This window comes from Phascolarctos cinereus, unplaced genomic scaffold (assembly GCF_003287225.1).
Source record: "Phascolarctos cinereus isolate Bilbo 61053 unplaced genomic scaffold, phaCin_HiC Scaffold_3;HRSCAF=262, whole genome shotgun sequence".
Lineage (NCBI taxonomy): Eukaryota > Metazoa > Chordata > Mammalia > Diprotodontia > Phascolarctidae > Phascolarctos > Phascolarctos cinereus.
In genome coordinates, this window is record NW_027555736.1 from 186754104 (window position 1) to 186771723 (window position 17620).

The 17620-nt window shown below is 41.6% G+C and overlaps 1 protein-coding gene across 1 annotated transcript in view; it reads right to left on the reverse strand.

The window, feature by feature from the left end:
* EHD4 (EH domain containing 4) overlaps positions 1-17620 on the reverse strand; it is a 96459-nt gene that overhangs the window by 22960 nt on the left and 55879 nt on the right. Inside the window, 1 exon segment of the mRNA XM_021009281.2 lies at positions 2602-3014. Coding sequence (XP_020864940.1) covers positions 2602-3014 — 413 coding nt within the window.

Genomic DNA, 17620 nt, shown 5'->3' on the forward strand with positions numbered 1-17620 from the left:
AATTGGTATGACTGTGACTTATTTCTGGATGTGTGATGAATCCTGGCTGATTATGAGGCCATTTGCTTCAGTTACCGACCTGTCGCCATGATGAACAGCTGGGTACTCTATTTAAACTCAGAACTCTCAGTCTCTGAAAATTATCCTCTGTGCCTTCCCCCTTCTTTAAATATATTTTATTGAAACGGTTCATATTCTGAAGGAATAAAGAATTTTGTGGGATACATGGAATGCATGATTAATATGAAAAGCATGGAATTAACTAGAGTGCTATCTCAGAGGCTTTATCTATAGCATACGTACATGTAAATGTTTGGAAAAGTCTTCTTAATATTTCAAAACGTACGTGTGAAACAGAGGAATTGAGTCAGGAAGGACACAGAGACGGACTACCAAAAAAAAATAGAGGCAAGTTTCTATAAAACATAAATAATCTAAGGAGGATAATTCAGGTGGTTTATACATTTAAGCAAACGAAATCTTTCCCAGCTAGAATATCATATTACAGGTACATACGTGCAAGGGGAGCAAGTGTGGTGTGGTGGAATGCACATTGGATTTGACACCCAAGGATCTGAATGAAAAATTCCAATTCTGACACTTAAAGCTTACAGGAACTTGGGCCAATCCCCCAACCTCTCCAGCCTAAGTTTCCTTATTTGTAAAATGATAGAGTTGGACTAGACGATGCTGAAAGCCCTTTCCAACTCTAACCTACGATCTTCTGTCACTGGTCATGTTCAAAATGTTGTATAATTCAGTTCAGACCCTTACTTCTTATATATTTCCCTACAAAGAAAAGAACCTTTCTGTGACCCTCACTACTCTCCACTCTTCTTCTTCCCCTCTGACTATACCACCATCTCCCTAGTCATTTTGGTACTGATCTTCACTCTTTACGTGTGGTGCAAATGTTTTTACATCATATAACAGAACATACTACATTCTGTCCTTAAGGAAAAGAAACATAAACTTTCCTCTTATAAACGTCTGGGTCTTTTTCAGGAAGGCTGCTCCTCCCTCTAAGCAACACAAGTCTTCTGTATTTAAGGTGCTAGAATACACAAGTTTGTAGCAGAGACTGGACCCTTAGGTAGGTTCTTCTACCAAGCTCACTGCACCAGCTCAGGCAGAGGGTTTAACATCTCAGGAAAGGTATGAAAAATTTAGTCACTTAGACCTTGGGGAATAGCATGGTCCAAATGAAAGAGGGACGGACTTGGAGTGAAGAATCTTACCAAATCTATAAGAATATGAGTCATTCCCCAATCAACAAATAGTCAAAGGATATGAATAGGCAGCTTTCCAATGAAGAAATCAAAACAATTTATAGTCATATAAAATGCTCTAAATCATTATTGATTAGAGAAACATAGATTTGATAGCTGTACATGAGCTGAAAGATACAGGTGGAATGTATGTCTTTAAGGCAGAGGTTGATAAATGCATAGATGAGGCAGAGGAACCAAGAGAGTTGTTTTTATTGGCAAAAGAAAGGTGTGGTTATGAAAGCCTGATGGCATTAATACAAAGTCAGTTTAGATTAGAAATAGAAATCTTGGAGTTTGTAAAAGGTGGTGGTGTTCCTTGGGGGCTGAGGGGAAGGGCCATGGTATTCAAAGGAAAGTGACATCCAGATACAGAATGGTGACTGGCTGGGCATCTGAGGCCAGCAGAAGATTCTGCTATGAAGTGAGTAAAGGAAGGGAAAGTGACTCACTATCTCCAGAACACAATAAGTGATAGGCAATAGCATTCTCTTCCTAACAAAAACACTGATGATCTGGCTTTAGAGGAAGGAAAAATTAATTCCATTTTCCCCATCACTTGGTATCCAAAGTGACTGGAACAACAAGAAGATCAGTGGATTAGGAGTCAGAAGATCTGGGTTCTAGCCATAGCACTGTCAAGTATACTAAGCTGTGTGATCTTAGGCTCTCAGTTTTCTTGTCTATGAAATAATTAAATTAGGTGATTTCTAAGATCTCTTTCAGTTTTAAAGTTTTATGATGCTAGAGAGAAAAATGCTTGAGTAGGGCAAGTCACACAACCTGTCTGAGACACATTTGTTATATGAAGTGGTTGGGCTACACCTTTGAGGATCCTTCCAGATCTAAAATTCTGCCCAAAGTACTTTTTTCATATTTTTTCTCTTGCAAGGGTCATTTTCCTTTCCCTCTACAGAATATCTTTAAATTTATTTTTCTTAGGTGGTCTCAGTGGAAAAGCCTCGAGCTATGTATGTCCAAAATGCCTGAAACAGTCCTAAGCCTGTAAGATGTAATAATTTCCAACAAAGGTCATGGTCTGTTTGACTATTTCCCCCTAAATCCTCACTATGAGCCAGCATTCTTTGATCATGGTGATATGGTGACCATGCCAGTATTCCTTCCCTGGCAGCACAGCCACAGCATCTACCAAAGGCACCCACTTTAGCACAACTACAGGATCATCCTGATGGCAAGCGTCATTAGGGTTTTGTTGAAAACGTCCAAGATTTCTCATCTTCCCTGTGGGAGACAGCCCTCTGTTTTGGAGAAGGGAGAAAGGAAACAATTTAGAGGAGAAAAGGCTAATTTCAAAGGCTATCCTTTGGGTTACCTTGGCCAGCCTCGCTCTCTTGATGAGGTCATTGAGTTTGCGCACAGCTGCCTTCTGAGGAAGGCTCTGGATATCTCTGAAGAGATCCTGGGCTTCCGCCTCAAAGAGTCTTCGGTTGTCAGTATTCTGAAGGGGCTGAGCCCAGAAGGAGCCGATATAGACTCGAAGCACTTCTGGAGTGTTGATCACCTTTCCCAGAGACCACATGAGAGCACCATAGACTCTCATAAGTTGCTGAGTGTCCACTTGGTCAGCCTTGTTCAACACAACACGGATCTTATCGTCCTGACCCCGGAAGGCTTTGATGGCTTCTGAGAATTCATCAGAGATATCAAGTTTGTGAGCATCGAAGAGAAGGATGATTCTGTCAACCCGCTCAGCAAACCACTGTAGGACCTGGCAGAAGTCATAACCTTTTAAAAAAAAAAAAAGAAAGAAAGAACACGAGGAAAAATGTGTCAGAGCAGAGTCCCAAAGAACACTTACTTTTTTTAAAAACCAGAGTGGCTTAAGCATAAACCTAATAGAATACCCGAATTTTCTTCCCAAAGACTTTTGTTCGCTTTAGCCTCTGACAAGGGAACAGGACAAGTCCAGCCTCAAAAGGAGGAGGCAATGTCTTATACTGCCTCAGAACCATCTGAAAGTGAGCCGACCTAGCACGCGCCCACTGGAACTGTCAAATTCTTGCTGAATAATCTGGGAGATCTTACACATGAAAACATTTGGATTAAAAAGAGTTATTTGATCTAGAGCTTTAAAAATGATTTTTTAAAAAATGTAGGTTTTGCCAAATGACAGACCATGAGTCAAATGTTCTCAGCACTATTAACGTCTCGGTTCTCCGAAAGACTCATCAGGTACAGGTTCTGAGCCAAATGACACCAAAGAGAAAACAAGGCAAAGAGCACCGGAGACATGAGCTAGGCTGTGATCAGTGCTTTTGATCATTTGAGTTTATACAGTTTTGAGAAGGCAGAAAATTATCCTTTTGATGTCCAAGGCTCTTGATACACTGTCTTCTCAAATTATGCCTCAGAACTTGCCTGTGAAATGCTGTCCTCAGCTTTCCAAATTATTGGTAAAGCATCAGCTTTGTAAAATCTCAGTTTGCATTTGCCCTAACAACACACACCAATCTCTCCCTCGCCCCCCACTCACAAGCTCTTCCTGCCTCTTTCCACCATTCCCTAAATTACTAAATGCCAGTATCAGACTACGGTGTGTCTTCCTACTCCAGTTACCTTGCATTTGGTCAATATTTTATAGATACTTAATGTGAACATATTCTCCATTCCCCACCACCAACCCCCGCCCCCACAACAGAATGCAAGCTTCTTGATGGTAGTGACAATTTCCTTTTTTCTGTCTATGTATCCTCAGGGCACACAGCAGACACTTAATAAATTTTTGAAGCACCAAGTAGGTGCTATTATTACCCGCATTTTGCAGTTGAGGAAAGTGAGGCAGAGAGCGGTTAAATGACTTGTCCAGGGTCACAGATAAGTAAGTATCTGAGGCTAGATATGAACTCAGCCTTCTTGACTGAAGGTCCAATGTGCCATCCACTTCACCACCTAGCTGTATCATGTGTGAGGGACAGAAAGAAGGCCAGTTGGAATGGATCTCTGAGTAATGGAGAAAGAGAAATGTCCAATGAAACTGGAAAGGGAGGTTGGGTCAAGCAGGGAAGTTTTAAAAACGAAAGAGTAATTTACATTTTATTTCTGAGGCAACATGGAGCTACTGAAATTGACTGAGCAGAAAAGTCACATGGTCAGATCTGTGCTTTGGAAAAATGACTTTGACAGCAATGTGTAGAATGGAGAGACCAGTTAGGAGACTGATGTAATGATTTAGGCAAGAGGTTATGAGGGCTTTTATACAGCCGCAGCCATGTGAGTGGAGAGAAGACGTGAAATGCAGAGAGTGTGGGAAGGTAGAAACAATGAGGTTTGCAGCTGATGGGTTATGTAGGGAAGGGAGTGTGAAAAGTCAAGGTTACCGTCACAGCTATAAACCTGAGAGACTGGAATTACAGCTGTGACAGAAATAAAGAAGTTTGAAAGAGGGGAAGGTTTGAGGAGAGAGAGGAGAGGAGAGGAGAGGGGAGGGGAGGGGCCTAGGACAGAACCTTAGGGAACACTCACAATGGGGTGGGGATGATAAGCCAGCGAAGGAGTCTGAGGAGGAGTGGGTAGTGTTATAAAAACCTACAGAAAAGAGTGTATTCAAGAATTTTATGCACAAAGCCCAAGTTATAGGCCTAAGTTTGGCTCCTGCAAGAGCCTCAGAAGGTAAAAAACAAGGAAGGCAGGAAAGAAGAAAGGAAGGAAGGAGGGAGAGAGGGAAGACAGGAAAGGACAGAGGGAGGGAGGAAAGGAAGAAGGGAATAAAAGGAGGGATGAAGGAAGAAAGAAAAAGAAGGGAGGAAGAAGAAAGGAAGGGAGGGAGGAAAGGAAAGAAGGAAGGGAGGGAAGGAAGGAAGGAGAACAGGGAAGGAAGGAATGAAGGGAGGGAGAAAAGAAGGAAGAAAGAAAAAGACAGAGGGTGGAAGCAAGGAAAAAAGGAAGTGAGGGAGGGAGGAAGAAAGGGAGGGAGGGAGGGAGGAAGGAAGCTTTATTAAATACTTCCTATGTTCCAGGCACTGTGCTAAGTACTGTAAAAAATATTATTCATTTGATCCGCATAGCAACCCTGAGAGGTAGGTACTATTATTATCCCTAATTTTACAGTTAGGGAAACTGAGGCACTTAATGTCGATTAAGTGATTTGCCCAGGGTTACACATCTAATGTCTGAGGCTCGACTTCAACTCAATTCTTCCTGACTCCAGGTCCAGCACTCAACCCACTGCACCAGCTGGTTGTCCTGAAACTACTACATTAACAAATATAAATTTATGTAGCCCTTTTAGTCTGCAAATTGCTCTGTATATTATCCCATTTTAGCCTTACAGAAACCCTAGGAGGCAGGTTAGAGGTAAAATCTGCACCCAGGCTTTAGTGACGCAGGCCCAGCCCTCTATCCACTTCACCAGGCCTCAGGACAACTGATGACCCCCAGCAGGTGCCACATTAATGATTCTACCAGTTTCCTTTCTTATGCGGATGGAGGAATGAATTTCCTCATAGAAACAACATTATAAATGGTTAGATTCCCATGAATACCACAGTTGAGCCCCATTATGAAAGGCTGTACAGGTTTTATGGGCTGGGCTGGGCTGCGAGCTTGAAAGCTGCTTAAGACACTTTCTATATGTGGTTCAAAGAACTGATTGAAAAGCAAAATTTTTGGAACACATCTTGTTTGTGTGGCTGTATCTCTTCTTAGAGTTTAATGCATTAATTCAAATACAATTTCAAATTCATTTTTGTTGCGAATTTCCTGGGTCCCTGGGACTCTGTTAAAGTGACACAGTTCTATAAAACTTAGTCTCGCTAAACCTGTTTTAAGACACACATCTCCACAAATGGATCAAAAAGCATGGAAGTAGAAATGCATTCATGTACTCAGACCTACAGTGATTCGCAGAGCTATAAGTGGGGTCAGTTTCTCTACTGACAGTCACATTTAGTCGAAGTGAGTACCCTTCCTCCTTGGCGGAAGCCAGGGTCATGAACTCTTCACAGCCACTACAGTCTAAATCTGACTATTTTTAGAGGTCTTATGAGTAGACACTTTGCTAAGTATCCTACGTTCTGATCTCTATGATGATGTCCCCCTCATAAGGGCCTGGAATGAACCCCCAGTACTCAGAAGTTGTGGAAATTAGTTCAGTGGGAACTAAGCTATGGGCTAATGCCAGGTACTCTCCTGTACGGGGGTCTAATGGCACACTAGATGAGAGACGGGAGAAATCCCAGTTGTACTAAAAAAAACCCTAGGCTGTGGTGCTCGCTATTTGGGGCTAGTGAAACTTTCACACAATTTTAAGTGACTAAATTAGAGTAGATTTCAATTCTGCAAAGGGTGCAAATCAAACTTTAATCAGCCTAGCAGCAAAATGAGGATAAAAACCACTGATTTATTACACTCAATATTTGTAAATACCATACAGTATGTAAATACCATATAATCCATGTTCTGGAGACCTAGAAACTTTGTACCATGTCACAAACACTATATCCTGGGGACCAGGGAAGGAGAGGATATGCTACTTAGGAGTTTGGATCTTGGCACGCAAATATTCTAAGAACTGAGGGGGGAGGCAGGAAGGAAGGGGTTCGTCCACCCAACCCATGCTTCCTGCCACAATCTCCTATATTGTGGACTTAAATCCTTGACTCAGGAGAAAAAGACACTATTGGGAAACGGGATCTGGATTTAGATCAGTTGTTACTTGGCACAGGTAAATACAGGGTGGAGACCTACGGAAGCAAAGCTGATGGACTATTTCTAACCAAACAATTAATTTAAGATGGACTATTCTGTCAAACAGGCCTCATCAAACTAATTTACAAAAACAAAGCACGACAGAAAAGTTATGTTTAAATTTCTTCCCAGAGCCAAGTTTCCAATTCCATTTGTTTAAAATAAGATGCAAGCTTAACAACTGACTGATAGCCACATGAGCCAGGATACTAAAATGACAGACCCATTCCTCAGCTTCCCCCAACCCACCACTCCATTTTCATCTGCTCTGAGTAATACTTCACATGATTTAATGACTTCAGCCCTAGACTAAGTAGTAAGCTTAAGCCTATCTTTGGTGAGCCCTAGGTTGGCCAGAATGCTGGGGAGAGATAGCTCAGCAGAGACAGGAATAGCCCAGGCAGGAGATAACGGCAGCCTTGGAGACAGCAGGGATTGACGTTTGTCTCTGGTGAGATTACCAAAGTATTGCACCAGAGTCTATTTTAACTTTTTATAATTGGTGTTCAATAGATCTGAATTGTTAACACCTTTGTCCTAATCAGGTCACCATAGTAATTGGCTCAGAGATGGTGGAGGGGGGCAGGGTTAAAAACTGTAGGCTCATTTAAGATAGGGGAGAGGGTAAGGGAGGGAAGAAGCAGACAAAGATAAGCAGACAAAGATAATCAGACCTGACGCTTTTACCTCTTGATGTTACCTCTCAAGCAGATTTTAAGGTTTTTAGGTTTAAGGACACCTGGAATGAACATTTTATATTATAGCAGAATTGTATGGGTCTAGCCATTCTTTCACCTGTTCTCCCTAAGGACCAAGAACACAAATCTACTGCTGTTATGAGCCAGGATTAGAGAAAAGAGTCATATATGGCATATGGTTTGATTTTATTATTATTAACTTTTAAAATTTTTTAATTTTTAATTTTTAGGCAATTGGGGTTAAGTGACTTGCCCAGGGTCACACAGCTAGTAAGTGTCAAGTGTTTGGGCTGAGGCCGAATTTGAACTCAGGTCCTCCTGACTCTATCCACTGCACCACCTAGCTGCCCCATGTGGTTTAATTTTAGAACCTTGAGCAAAAATGTCAGAAAGCAGCTCTTACTTTTGTTAATTTCTAAGTAATTAGTCTCTGTTCTTTTAAGTATCTTTAAATGTTTGGAAGGAAGTCCATGGGAATAGAACTCCTTATGAGTTCTTATGAACTCCTAGGCAAAATTTTGCCACCTCTCTGCCCCAAGCTTAGCCAAGTGCCTGATGATCTCCTGCCTAGAAAGGTGAAAGGCGGCGGCCGCTGGGGGGCAAAGAAAAACACACACACACACACACACACACACACACACACACACACACACACGCACACACACTCCCATCAGCAGAAAGACACAGGGAAGCCAGAAGATGGGAGACAGGGAAAAGAGAGAATGGGGGCAGGAGGGAAGAGGATCACGGCAAATGGGCTCTTCTTGACCTTGTAAATTACCACAACTGCCTTCCGTGTGGTTGGAATTGATGAAGAGCAGCCAGGATGAGTTGGTCCAGAATGGCAGAGCTGAGGAAACTGCAGGATGACAAGCATGGGGGATTCAAGACATAGCGTTGACACTTCCTACTTGCGTTACCTTGAACAGCTCACTTTCCTTTTCTGGGCTTCAGGTTCCTCATTTAGGAGGGACCAAATGACCTCTAACATCCCTTCCAGCTCTGACATCCTGAAATGCTTTGGAAACCCCGGAATTGGAAGAGAACCCAGAGACTACAGGGCACAGTCCATACCTGAACACGACATGCTGAAAAACAACACATGTTGAATCCTTCTTATATGTATGATACATCCACCAAATGCTCATCCCACCTTTTCCTGAAGACTAATGGTCAGGGGAAACTCACTGTCCATTCCTCCTTTCCCCACCAGGGACAGCCCCATTCCACTGTGGGATAGCACTAATGATTAGCAAATTCTTCCTTACATCAAGCCTCAATTTGCCTTTTTATAACTTACCATGCTTCCCAGATCCAGAGTACAAGGGTAGAGACAAAGATGAGCAGAATCCAGGATGAGTCCCTCCAGTTTGGTTGGGAGAACAGCTACTAAAAATGCCCCCAAATTTAAAACGCAATAAAGGGATAAAGTTAAAACAAGATTATTGGAGTAGGGCCCAGTGGGATACATACTGAATTTTGAGGGAAGTGAAGTAGATATTCAGTTAGAAGAAAAAATCTGAAGCACCTCTGAGGCCCCAAAAGAAAAGAACTTTGTTCCCTCATAGACCAAAGAGGGAGCTAACGAAAACAGAATAAACTTGGACTAGACCAGAGTGTCAAGAAAGAAGAACTAACCAGAAAGACCCTAAGGGTCAGGGCTGAGAGGAAGAAGTCAGCGGAATCAGAGGGCTTGGGTGACCTTTGGCAAGTCAGCCTCTCTAGGCTTCAGTTTCTTCATTTGCAGAATGAAGGGTATGGGGTGGGGGGGTGGGTTTGTACTAGATGGCTACTGAGGTAACTTCCCCCTCTGAAATTCTGTGACTACATGGTCTCTCAGGCTCTTTCTAGCTCTAAATCTACGATCTCTTTCCATCCTGGTTCTCACTGAAACACCATATGATCCAAGGTCCTGCCCTTGTAACTACAAACTCTGAGAGGCCTCCCACTGACAAGTGTCAGGTGGCCAGGCTTCTGCTGTAGATTTATCAACCTTCCTTGTCCTGCCCCCAGTCCGCTGACTTGCATACTCTCCCACTCTGCTGGAGTTCTAGATCTGACAGATCTGTTTTTTATCAGATGGGCATGTCCATCAGACTCTCCAGGTTATCTGGGGCAGGTATCCTCCTAAATGGCCTTGGGGGTATCTTATTCAAAGCCCATCTGAAGATTTCCAAGACCTCTTCTCATCCCCAAATGGCTTCATGTCATTTGGTCCCAGAAGGCAGAACTAGGGAGCAATGGAAGATAAAGACTTAAGCTTTATATAAGTAAAGATTTCTTAACATTTAGAGCAATCCAAAAGAGATGCCAAGGCGGCAGCTAGGTGGCACAGTGGATAGAGATCTGGCCATGGAGTCAGGAGGACTTGAGTTCAAATCTGGTCTCAGACACTTGACACTTACTAGCTGTGTAACCCTGGGCAAGTCGCTCAACCCTGACTGCCTCACCAAAATGCAAAAACAAAAAACAAAAACAAAAGAGATGCCCAGGGAGGCAATGAGTTTCTCTCACAGAAGATTTTTCCACAAAGACTTCTTGGCCAGTTATTTGGTATATTGTGGAGGGATTCTTGCTCAAGTTGGACAGCTCCCTTCTGGCTTTGATCCTGACATAACTAGGTTCAGAAATGATTTTTGGGCAGAGGGTAAACTATATTTTTTACAAGCTTTATTTTTATCCAATGGTTGCTTTCCCAAATCTTCAAATTAGAGGACTGAGATACATTTTTAGAAGGTGTGAGTTCTTAGGAAAAGGAATATCTAATTGTTTCTGGTATTAAAACTTGCAAAATGAACAAGTTAGCACTGAAGTTGCATAAAATCTCTACTACAAGGCCAAAGTAGCCCCTGCGCTGAATTGGGAGCTAAAATATATTTATATTTAAAATTAGCAAAGGAGGGAAAATTAAAACACTAGTGCACTGTTGGTAAAATTGTCTACTGATTCACCCATTCTGGAGAGCAATTTGGAACTATGCCTAAAGGGCTATAAAACTGTGCATACCCTTTGACCTAGCAATACCACTAATAAGTCTGTATCCCAAAGAGATTAAAAACAGACAAAAAAGAAAAGGACCCATGTGCATAAAAATATTTATAGCAGCTCTTTTTCTGGTGGCAAAGAATTGGAAATTGAGGGGATGTCCGTCAATTGGGGAATGGCCGAACAAGTTATCGTAGATGATTGTGATAGAATACTATTGTGCTGGAAGAAATAGTGAGAAGGATGCTCTCAGAAAAACCTGGAAAGACTTAAATGAACTGATGTGAGGTGAAATGAGCAGAACCAGGAGAACACTGTACACAGTAACAGCAATATTGTATGATGATCAACTTGTGAATAAATTAGCTATTCTCAGTAATACAATGATCCAAGACAATTCTGAAGGACTTATGATGAAAGGTGCTATCCATTTCCAGAGAAAGAACTGGTGGAACCTGAATGCAGATGGAAATTACTTTTTCTTTACTTTTCTTAGGTTTTTTTTTTTAAGTCTGTTTTCTTTCACAGCATGACTTACATGGAAATTTATATATATATAACCTATGACAAATTGCTTGCCTTCTCAATGAGGGAAGTAGAGGGAAGCGAGAAATGTTAAAACTGTTTTTACATGTCATTGGAAAAAAACAAAATATTAAATTAAAATCAGCAAAGGGAAAAGTGGGCCTTTCTGAAAGGAGGCTAGAGTTAAGTTTTACACCACTGGATTAACATTTTTATTGTGGAGGTATTCAATAACATTGCCAATAATTTTCCTTTTCAGCTAAGAATGCTTAAAGAGAGTCTGGGTTCCTAACTCCACTTATGCAGGGGTTGTTGCATTCATCCCCATAAGGGTTATCCCTCAAGAAAACCCTGATACAATTACTCTGAACAGTTTTGAAGAAATCCTCACTTTTTCAAGGCATTACATGAGGAACCCACTCACACCCGTCAGCATGCTCCAGCTCCGATTCTCCCATCTAGTCACACAGATGCCAGTGCTCACAAATTATGTGCCTTTGAAATCAAGCAGAATAGCTTTTCTTCTCTTCCTCTTCTCTTACATTCCTCTCTCCTCCGCCTCCTTCTCACCTTCCTCTTTACCACGAGCTGAATCTTCATCTGTGGCGTAACGGATAGAGTCAAGAAGACTTTGGTTCGAATCTGGCCTCAGATACTTACTAGTCATACGACCCTGGGCAAGTCACTAAACCTCAGTGAGCCTCAGTTTCCTTATTTATAAAATGAGGATAATAATAGTATTTATATCCTAGTGGACAGAAATATAACCAAGTGGTTGTGAGGATCAGATAGATGAACTTATATAAGTAAAGCGTCTATGTGCCTCTGTGTGTGTGTGTGTGTGTGTGCACAGATAGACAGGTAGATAGATATATGTCTACATATAGATGATGTGTGTATGTATGTGCATACTATATATATATATATACCTGCATATGTATACACATACCCCTCTTTTTATATCCTTTTATATGTGTGACTATACATACATATATATATATGTGATTTATATGAGTATGTGTGAATATTACTATTATTATTACTAAATCAACAAACATTTATTAAGCACTTACTATATTCCAGGCACTGTGCTAAGCACTGGGATATGAAGAAAAGCAAAAATAGTCCTTGCCCTCAAGGAGCTAACATTTTATTGAGAGAGGCAAAAGATATAAATCAGTACATACAAGAAAAATAACAGAGTGTAGAGAAGGTAACCTTCTGGGGAGGCCCTAGCATCTGGGGTGGGTGAGCAGTGAGAGGAGCTGAGTATTAAAAGGAAGACAGGGATTCTAAGATATGGAGGAGGAAGGTTGGAGTTTCAAAATGTGGTCACTTTAGTGTTAGACACAGTAAGTAAAATAAGTATTTTGAGGGGGTTCTTAAAAATTCAAAAAATGTATCTTATGACATCATTGCAGACAAGCTGGGGAGACATGGACAGTATAGGAAAGAGTGCTACACTTACGGAAGAGGACGTGGGTTCAAATCCCAGCTCTGCCGCTTACTACAGGGGTAACCTTGGGCAAATTACTTACCGCCTCTGGGGCTCGTTTTCCTCACCTGTAAAATGAGGGGGTTGAACTAGATGACTTCTAGTATCCCTTCCAGCTCTATAATCTACAAGCCTATGATTTAGTACTTTTTAAGGTTTGCTAAATTCTATTAATGTAAAGAACTGGGGTTGGTTAGCTTGGAGAAGAAAGGCCTAGGGGGAACATTAAAGTTGTTCTAAAATCAGTCAATTGCTAAGCATTTATTAAGTAGCTACTATGTGCCAGGCCCTACACTAAGTACTGGAGATACCAAAGTATTAGAATGGCTATCATGTGAAGAACTGGAATTGTACTCTTTCTCTGTCCTGAAAAGACACAGCTAGGAACAATGGAGAGATGAGGGGCAGGAAGATTTGGGCTTAACATAAGGAAAAAACTTCTGAATACATAGAGACCTAAACATTTATCAGCATCTGCTACATGCAAGACACTGAGCTAGGCCCTAGGCATACAAAGATAAAAAAAAATACAATTCCTGCCCTCAAGGAGTTTGCATTCTTTTTTTTTTTTTTTGGTGAGGCAACTGGGATTAAGTGACTTACCCAGGGTCCCACAGCTAGTAATTATCAAGTGTCTGGTCTGAGACTGGATTTGAACTCAGGTCCTCCTGACTCCAGGGCCCGTGCTCTATCCACTGTGCCACCTAGCTGCCCAAGGAGCTTGCATTCTACTGAGGCTCTACTACTCGACACAAAAGTGGAACAGGATGTTCCCAGAGGTGAATTCTCTGTATCTGGCAATCTTCAAACTAAGACGCTAGATTTAAAATGAAAAGGTAGCTGGTGTTTCAACCTCTTTATTTGAGTAGCAAGAAAGATGCTGCAGAGACGGTTGCTGCTCAGATGCAGGCTGCACCAGGTGATTTGTGAGGTTCTCCCAAGCCTATGATTCTCTTGTCCAAATGCTTGTACAAGTATGGGACCTAGATTCTAGGTCTAGTTAGTTCTAGAATCCCCTAATGGAAGCTACATGAGAAAGGTTGCCACCAGTGGTGTGATGGAAAATGTTTAACTGGCTCGTTGCAACAGAAAAATATCCACAGGACACACCTTTCTTAAGTCTAAACAATCAATAAAACAATCAGTCAGTAGCATTTCTGGGGTGTAAACATTCGCACTGAAAATTTAATAAGTAAGACCTGACTCCAGCACACACACCCTAAGTGTAACCAACTCCCAGGTGAGGGATGATTTAGAGAAGAAATCTGTGAGCTTTCATATCGGTGCTAATGTTTTTTATTTCGTTAATCTGTATGTGAAGAAAGGACAAGTGGCTTCAGCACGCCCTTCCCCCGGCTGTCCCCCATGTCTGTGATGCTTTCTTCCTTTTGGACTGCATAGCTTTCTTCAAGGCTCAGCTCAAGCCCCACATGAAGTCTTTCCTGATCCTGCCCATCCCCTCCCCACTCCACCCCCCAAGCTGTGAGGACTCCTTTCCTTACCTTTACTCCTTCCACCTGAAATGACTGCTGCTGATGTTCAGTTGTTTCAGTTATGGCTGATTTTTTTGTGACCTCATCTGAGGTTTTCTTGGTAAAGACTCTGGAGTGGTTTGCCATTTCCCATTTGCCAATACGGGTTATGTGACTTGCCCGGAGTCACACAGCTAGTAAGTATCTGAGGCCACGTTTGAACTTAGGTCTTCATGACTCCAGATCAGGCACTTTATCCACTCCGCCACCTAACTGAAATTACTTTGTCCATATTTTTTGTATTTTCTTTTCTGTGTTCATGGTTTTTCCCCCCAGTAGAATGTGCATTCATTGAGGTCAGGGACTTTTTCTGCATTTGTAACCCCAGGCCTAGGGCACTGTCTGACACAGTAGACATTTAATAAATAACTTGCTGAATTAAATGGAAAATTTTCAAAAGTTTTCAAATTCATTGTTCCTCTGGTGAACTCAGTACTGGCTACCATGAGGCTCCTGCTTTCAAAGCATCCTGCTATATTTTACCAAAGAATGGACATCCTATGGAATCCACAAGCAAAGCGCTGACCCTGGGAGAGGATGGTGTCCATGTTATTCTTATCCTCTGTCTCCTGTTATCTCTTTGGCATTTGATCCAAGACACCATAATTTTATTTTTCTGTGTTTATGTCATCATAAAATAAACAAGTCTATCATCATAACCTGTTCCTCCCTACCTCATGAGGATGTTATAACAATAATGTCCTGGCAGGCAGATGGATGACTGTGATGACCTCCTGATGTCCCTTTCAGCTCCAGGAGTAGAAAGGAATATAAATAAAAGTGACAGAAGATATCATTCCATTTTAATTTTATAGATAAGGGAACCAAGAAGGGGTTTTGCTTTATGGTTTAGCCCACCAAAATATTCTGACTTATTTGTTTGTTTGTTTTGGTCTGGACCGGTGATTTCATTGCGACTCTGGCATAGGGGATTCCTAATGAATTCATGTTGACAATTATTCTGCAATTTATAATATTAGGGAATTCGCCACTTTTAGGTCAAGTGACTTGGCCCAGGAAAGTCACTATAGGTCAAAAGGCAGGGCTTGAAATTAAATTGTCTTCAAGACTCTTGTCTGGGGTATGTGACTTGATAAAAGGTAGTTTGAACAATAAGATGGGTTCAGTATTATACCATTTCTCATTACTGAAATGAAAAAAAAAATGTGCAGAAAGTACAAAAGAAGGGCTGACCTCAGAGAAGACAGGAATGTTATATAGTATAACATCTCACATTTCTAGAGTGCTTTAAAGTTTATAAATCACTTTCTTCACAACCACTCAGCAAGGTAGAGTGCATGAATATAATTAGACCCATTTTATAGATGAAGAAAATAAGACTCAGAAAAGTCAAGTGGCTTGACCCAAGGTCTTAATTATAAATGTCAGAGTCAGGATTCAACAGCGAGTTTCCAGCCTGACTTCCAGCCCGCTGTCCTTTTGACTATACCGCCCTAGAATGGCTCTGGGAATGTCACTGGCAAAAAGTCTGCAACTCCTGGAGCAAAAGGCTAAACGCTCAGTGAAGTGAATTTGGCTCCTGTCCTTTCTCCAACGGCTCCGCCACCTCACTTACAGTGTTAATCTCTCACTGTAGAGAACATTTCAGCTCCAAGTGCTTTAAGGTGCTGACAATGATTAACTGGGATGAGGAAAATGTTATTATTGAATGATTAGCAGGTTTTCTTTGTGGTGTCTCCCAACTCTGCTAGCGTGAGGCGCTTTCCTGACTCTGAGCTGTTGGCGCTCTCTCCCTCCCACTCTGAGTTGCCTTTCCACAAATCGTGTACTTGTCGACCTGTGTGCACTGCATTCTCCCGGGAGAAGGTAAGCTTCTTGAGGGCAAGGCCACTTCTAGTTTTTGTTCTTAGTCTTCCCTATAGTATAGCTGATGCAAAAGAAGAGTGAATTAGGAGAACCGGGTTCAAATCCCTGGTCTGCCATTTACTACCTGTATGACTCTGAACAAGTCACTGTACCTCTGGGCCTCAGTTTCATCATCTGTAAAATGAGGGGGCTGGACCTGATGACTTCTAAGTTGCCATCTAAAGCTAAGGCTAGGAGCCTATAAATGCTGTTGAATTGAACTGAATGTTCTTTATCCCCCATCTCTGCAGCAGTACCCCCTCCCTCCATTCTATACACAAACAGTAGATCTTCGGAAGCAAACTGAATGGGCGGGTCTGGTGTAAGAGGGAGGAAGAGAACAGACCTTTCATATCCTAGGAGAACATTAGTTGCTCTAATTTTTTTGACAAAATTCCATTCAACTTTCTACTGAAAGACATTATGAGTTATTTGGGGGTCTTACTTTTTACAAGAATCTAGCAATCAAATTCAAGAATCTAAGTGTCATGTAAATGGGAACAATGCCCACTCCTCACCTCTCTCAGGGGACTCTGCATACCTTAGACAAGAATTTTACATGCAATGTGTCTATTAATCAAATGCAGTCAGTCTGGCAAACTGGATTCCTCCATTTTTTCAAGGCAAGTTGCCAACAATTGATAGTCTCCACCCAAGGGCCACATGACCAAGCAATACTTTATAGTCCTGGAAAACAACAATACATCTTGTCATCTTGTGTTTGGTTCAGAAGGGCAGAAAGACAATGCTCGTCGGGTCACTGAATTCCAAAAGTGGAAAAAAAAAGTTAAGCCAAGACTGAGATAAATTAGGGGTCTAATTTTCTAAGTAATTTCTAACTTACTTACTGTCCCACCCTGTTGCTCCTTTTAAACAAGAGGCAACTCAGTGTAACCAACAGAACATGCTGGATTTAGAAGCCAGGAGATCTGGGTTTGAATCCTACCTTATGCACTTATAATAGCCAGGTGATCATGGCAAGTCTCTTAACCAATTCATTAACAAGCATCAGTAACCACTTACTATGTTTCAGGTGTTGTGGACACAAATATAAAGAATGAAACAATCTCTATGTGAAAGGAGCTTGTATCAGCCTCTCAGGGTTTATAATAATCTCTCAGGGCCTCAGTTTCCTCATTAGTAATATGGGGACAGTGATACTTGTCTCATGGAATTGTGCTTTGCAAATCTAAAAACGTTTCACACACCTTAAAAGCTATAGATGTGAGTTATTATATATGATGTACACATTTAAAAAATTATTTTGGACAACAGTCCAAAATCTACAGTCCTCTTCCTCCCCCCTCCATCTCCTCTCTCCCATGTGTCTTTCTCAAACACACACAGAGTTATTTTCATGTACAGTGAGTACTGAAAAAAGGTGAAATTGAATCTAGAAAAAGCAGAGGAGTGAGACACTCCGGCTCGGTGTAAAGAAACCCTTTCCAATGAGAGATCCATCCCAAATGTAGTAAGTTGCCTTTAGAGGTCATGGACACCCCCTTACTAGAAGTCATGGAATGACAGACCTAAGGCTAGAAGGAA